The sequence below is a fragment of the Etheostoma spectabile genome, chromosome 4, assembly GCF_008692095.1.
Source record: "Etheostoma spectabile isolate EspeVRDwgs_2016 chromosome 4, UIUC_Espe_1.0, whole genome shotgun sequence".
NCBI classification, from domain to species: domain Eukaryota; kingdom Metazoa; phylum Chordata; class Actinopteri; order Perciformes; family Percidae; genus Etheostoma; species Etheostoma spectabile.
This window is the reverse complement of record NC_045736.1, coordinates 6,694,327-6,699,879: the sequence shown is the minus strand read 5'-3', so window position 1 is coordinate 6,699,879 and position 5,553 is coordinate 6,694,327. Positions and strand designations below refer to the sequence as shown.

At 39.3% G+C, this 5,553-nt stretch overlaps 1 protein-coding gene across 3 annotated transcripts in view; it reads left to right on the top strand.

The window, feature by feature from the left end:
- Nucleotides 1-5,553, top strand: part of atg7 (ATG7 autophagy related 7 homolog (S. cerevisiae)) — a 61,848-nt gene that overhangs the window by 8,620 nt on the left and 47,675 nt on the right. For 2 of the 3 annotated variants that reach the window (XM_032512795.1, XM_032512794.1), the window contains exons 7-9: nt 721-867; nt 2,898-2,986; nt 4,211-4,332. In XM_032512795.1, the coding sequence (XP_032368686.1) occupies nt 721-867; nt 2,898-2,986; nt 4,211-4,332 (358 nt within the window). The remainder of the gene's footprint in view (nt 1-720; nt 868-2,897; nt 2,987-4,210; nt 4,333-5,553) is intronic. The other variant, XM_032512796.1, reaches the window with a different exon arrangement.

The window sequence follows — 5,553 nt, the reverse complement described above, 5'->3', positions numbered from 1 at the left end:
TGATGGTGGAGGCATGAACGCTGACCTTAACTGAGGCAAGTAAGGCCTGCAGTTCTTTAGACGTTGTTGTGGGGTCTTTTGTGACCTCTTGGATGAGTCTTGGGGTAATTTTGGGCGGCCGGCCACTCCTGGGAAGGTTCACCACTGTCCAGGTCTTCGCCATTTGGGATAATGGCTCTACTGTGGTTCGCTGATTCCCAAAGCTTTGGAAATGGCTTTAACCCTTTCCAGACTGATAGATCTCAATTTTCGTTCTCAATTGTTCTGAATTTCTTTGGTCTCGGCATGATGTGTAGCTTTTAGGATCTTCTGGTGGAACTTACTGTGCAAGCAGCTCCTATTTAAGTGATGCCTGATTGTGAACAGGTGGTGGCTAGAGAAATTGAACTCAGGTGTGGACAACCACAGTTATGTATGTTTTAACAAGGGGGGCAATCACTTTTCACACAGGGCCATGATGGTTTGGATTTTTTTTCCCTTTTAATAATAACACCGTCATATTACAAATTTCATTTTGTGTTTACTTGTGTTGTCCTTGACTATTGTTTAAATTGGTTTGATTCTCCGACACACTTAAGTGTGACAAACATGCAAAGGAACAGGAAATGAGGAAGGGGGCAAACACTTTTTCACACCACTGTATATACATGATGGATGGTGTTAATGTACAGAACAGAGCTCTCTATAATTATAGCTGACTCCTAATTATTTCTGTCTCAGATCGCAGCCTTGCAGGAGGCCTATGATGTCCTGTGCATCAAAAGCGGGACCACTGCAGTGCCATACTTCCTAATGAAGTACACAGATGACACTGTACAGATGGCTCCACTTGGAGACTGGGACTCATTCTTCACTGATACTAAGAAGGTACTTTTTTCAGTTTGTTTTCTGGGGTTTTTATATTTTAAAGGTGCATTCTGTAATACTGACAGCTAGCGTTGAAAATGGTTACTGCAGTCAAAATTGTCCAATGTCCCACAATGTCAATGTTAGCTAGTTAGCTAGTCTTTCATTTCCAAACAACACATTACTCCACCGCGCAGCAAAGAGGCTGTGTTGACAGTCATAAAAGTCTGTGTTCTCGTGGAGCTCTGTACCCACTGACAGTCACCCTTTCACGACTCAAAATTACTGCAATGACCACTAAACACATACAGAACATACTGTATGATGTTCAGAGTAAACACTTTTAGCTGACAATTTTCATTGACGTAAGCTGTTTCCGTGTAAGTTACATCTTTTTCTAGAAAATGAGGTGGTTGCAGCCCTCGACACTCTGTGGGCAATAGAATAGTATAATGAAGTGAAATGAACTATTACAGAGTGAAAAAGCCTCATTATGAAAAATGACTCATGAACAGCATGACGCCAAATACAGGCCATAGCAATTTGTCCATCTTCACCCTCTTCCCCGTCTCCCTCTGTATTACTCTGTCCTTGGCAGTTAATAATAGGGATTCATGAGCCACCAACCTACCAAAGTTCAGTCAGTTCAACGCTGATATCGAGCAAGAATCATAACATGACTTCACTGACCTCCGCCTCTGGCAGTCTTGACTTTGATAAACTACAATATCTACTGTAAGAAAGACCCGGCCCTCTGTACCCGACTTTCTGAACCCAGGTCACAGTCACCGTTTGTCGGGTATGGACGCTGAACAGAAGCAGGGGAAGAAATTTTGGCAGGGGGGAGATTTTTACTACTTTCCTGACCCCGATATGTATACAATTCAAATAAACATATAGCATTTCTTACATATGATTATAACTTTGTCTAAGTTAATGTGTAGATGAATGAAAATATTAGTTGTTGCTTGATCTACAATATAATGTACTAAAAGCAGCTTGTCTATACACTGTACGCTACACATTATGGTTTCATGTCAGGTTGTAACAAAGCGGGAATCATCTTACTGACCAACATATCATAACCGTGCAGCTGGCATTGGTAACGTTAGCCATAGTAACATTCCATAACAGACAATACATTGCAGAGCGACCATAGAGAAGGTAGGCTGTGTCCCTATTCAACAATTCAGGCTGCATGGTTGATTTGCCAAAGTTAAATTGCATGTTTCTATTATTATGGAGCCAACTTGTGGTTTCTCTGGTGTCTGTCACAGTAAACAGCCGTGGCCCGCTTGCCTGGTCCTCTGGTAGCATTAGCAGTTCGCGTGTTAGCATGGCGGCATTAGCCAGCAGCTGTCAGCTTCACTTCACCGGCTGTGTCTCTGTTGTTTTGCAAGTAACTAACTTGAGTAATCTATATAATTTAATGCAAGCACACAAATGTTAAAATGACTGAAAATGTCCATCCCTACTAGCAGCCGTGAAAAGTTCAATGCAAGCTTAGTAAGCTGTTCAGGAGGAAATTATCCAACTCTGTGTCCTTTTGGGTTCAAGCTATCTTCGTCTTCAAATGCATCTCCAATATTTAACCGTGTTTTACCACGTCTCTAGTCATACAACTGTTTAGAAAGATGCCAAGTTTTTTTTTAAGGTCGGGTAGAATTAATCTTGTCAGGTAATCCAATCTGTTTGGTTGCTGCTAAGGCTGCAGCACAATGTTTTTTGTGTGTTTGCGTTTTGTATTTGGCAACCCAGGTGTTAAATGAGCAGTTAGGGCTTAGCATTTTTATCAAAGAAGATAGTATTTCAACTTAGCATGTTTCCTTATTGTCTGATGATGTGTTGTGGTCATTTTTGGATTTAATACAGTAAATATTTTACATATTGGACCTTTAAAGCAAGCTTTCAAAGATTCAAGTACTGCAGGATTCTTCTTTAAAGTACTTTTGTGGCCCATCTCTATCATCGGATTAAATGATAATTTATAACACTCACTGTCATTCACACACATTTTGGTAATGTAAACACACCTTGTTTGGGTTTTCTAGGTTACTGTGGCCGTTTATGATCCGTGTACTCTGTCTCAACATCCGGGTTGGCCTCTGAGGAATCTGCTGGTCCTCTTAGCTAACCGATGGTAAGTGTGTGCGTGTGCGTGTGTGCGTGTGTGTGTTGTGTGTTCTCAGAGGACTCACTGTGCGTTTCAAAACACTGTCGACTTTATATAGGCACAAAGCCAAAAAGTAAAAGACAGGAAATCTCTGCTTAACTAATTTTCTGACTGAATTGAAGTACCAGCTATCTTTTTGTCTTCAGTTTATTCTTAAAAGAAAATAGTGCAGGTGCCAACCTTAAATCGACAGGAAGGCTCTCTTGCTCTAGGAGCAACATGATTTTGACAAAGCTAGCACTAGACATGATTGTGTCTGGGACGACTACTAATCATAATCAAGAACAAACAACTACTATATTCTAAAATTTCCTGTATTCTTAAATCCCCCTAGGGATCTATCTATCTATCTATCTATCTATCTATCTATCTATTGAAATTGATGTTAATGTCTGAAAATTAATGAAAACATCACATCATTATATTGCAGCATCATTCAGAAATGTCATTGCTTGAATTATCACTGCATTCGGGTCTGCACATTTCACTGCTGCAATTACAGTTCAGTTTGAATGAGCCTCTAGGTTCAGGTCAACAATCAGGAATTTTTTTGTCCTACTTTTCCCCAGAGAGCTTAGTTTTCTTGGTACTTGTCTTGCTATTTCAGATTTTTATTGCATAATTATTTTTCATGAAAACAAGGAACTCCCAAAGGGACCAGATACGCAATAGTGTTTGGTGATACTAATGGCTTATCAGCAAATATCCTAAGACAGTTTAGACCTCACACTCAGTAGTTAGAGGTGTTTTTTTATCCAATACAAACCTCATCAATCTTGTGCTTGACTACACTTTCTCTTTGTGTTAAATATAAACTGTTGATACTGGCTTAGATAGATGAAAATAGAATTACAATGTAGTCGCAATGTCTAGCTTATTGAGTTGTTTCACTGGGGTTTGATTTTTTTAAAGTGAGTGTGGTCATTTAATACCATATTAGGGGAAATAAATGGCTTGGTATGTGGTTATGTGTTGATCATAGTGTTTTATCATTTATCTGGATATTGTTTTTTATATTAGAGAGATAGATAGAGAGAGAGAGCATATTACATGTTAAGTTATATTTCTGAGATTTTATGTTTATTTCGAGTGTACACTTTAGAGCTTCTAATCTGTGCAGGCCGTGTGTTATTTTCATTTTTGTGTTTTGCATAATCTTTGTGTGTGTGTGTGTGTGTGTGTGTGTGTCAGGGGCTCTAAGCTGGACACAGTGGAGGTGCTGTGTTTCAGGGACAGAACTCTGCAGGGAAGCCGCTCCATTCAGCACAGTGTCATCTTTAAGATTAAACTACCTGAGCTTCCCCTCAATTCAGGTAATGTGTTTGTGTGTGTGTGTGTGTGTGTGTGTGTGCGTGCGCGTGCACATGCACGTGTGTACACGCACACATGCATGCGTGTGTTGTCTGTTGTGTATGGTAACGTAACCTGTATGTGTGTTGCTACGTCACATGTCTTTGTCTGTATGGGCAGTTGTTCTTTGTCCATCTGAAGTATGTGTGTGTATTGTAACTGACTCACTAACCTCACTCTTGGCTTAGTTTCCACTAAGACTTTCTACTTTCTTTTGAAGCCGCGCTTATCTCACACAGCTTCTTCATTATTTCTTTATCTGTTGAAAAAGGTATTCAAGAAGAATTTAAATGGTAAGATCAGGGTGGGAAACAGGGTGAAGGTTTTTGGGGACTTCAAATGAGGTGTCTTTGTTTACCTCAGCCTACCCTTTCAGCACATCATGGCTTTTAATGAACTCACAGAGGATGTATTCATGCAACAAAAAAATGATTCAGCTGTTCGGGATGGTTTTGCATGGACAAATTTGGTATTGTTTTAAAAGGGATTAATCAATCTACCTCAGCCCAACTCTCAGATACACCGGGCTCAGTTCAATCTCTTTGAATTGTCCATAACAAGACATGTCCAGTAAACAAAAGTGCTGATGCATGGGGAGAAATAGAGGGTTGAGTGGACAAGAAAAAGAAAGTGAAAATGTCATGGCATTAAATTGAGCAAATAAGTTGTAATAGTTTGAGTGCAGCTCTACACTAAAATACAGCATATACTGGTTCTGATCGCAGCAATCTGTAACATGTACTGCTGTTTGGAGCAGTTTGTGAACAGTGTTTTCTTTTAGAGATGGTAACTCCCTTTGGGGTGGACTTTAGGCTTTTTTACTTTGTAAATCAATAACATGCAAAAAAAGATATATAACACAATAAAGGCAAGGGAAAAAGCCAAAAAGCATAATATGACCTCTTTAAACAAAATAAAAAACGTGTTTTTCTCATCTGTCCTCTAATGTACAATAACAACTATTGATAACAAGGTCTGTGTATATTCCAGGATAACTAGGGCATTGTCCCTGAAAAGACACATTACTGTTGCATTTTATTAATGTGTTTTCAGTGCTGTGAACACAGAAATACCATTTACCTCCATTGTGTTGGGATGGATGTAGAAATGTCAGAAATGGACTCATCAAAACTTGAGCAAATAAACCCAAAATTTCTGTCAAAGTGACAATATGTGTATTTTTT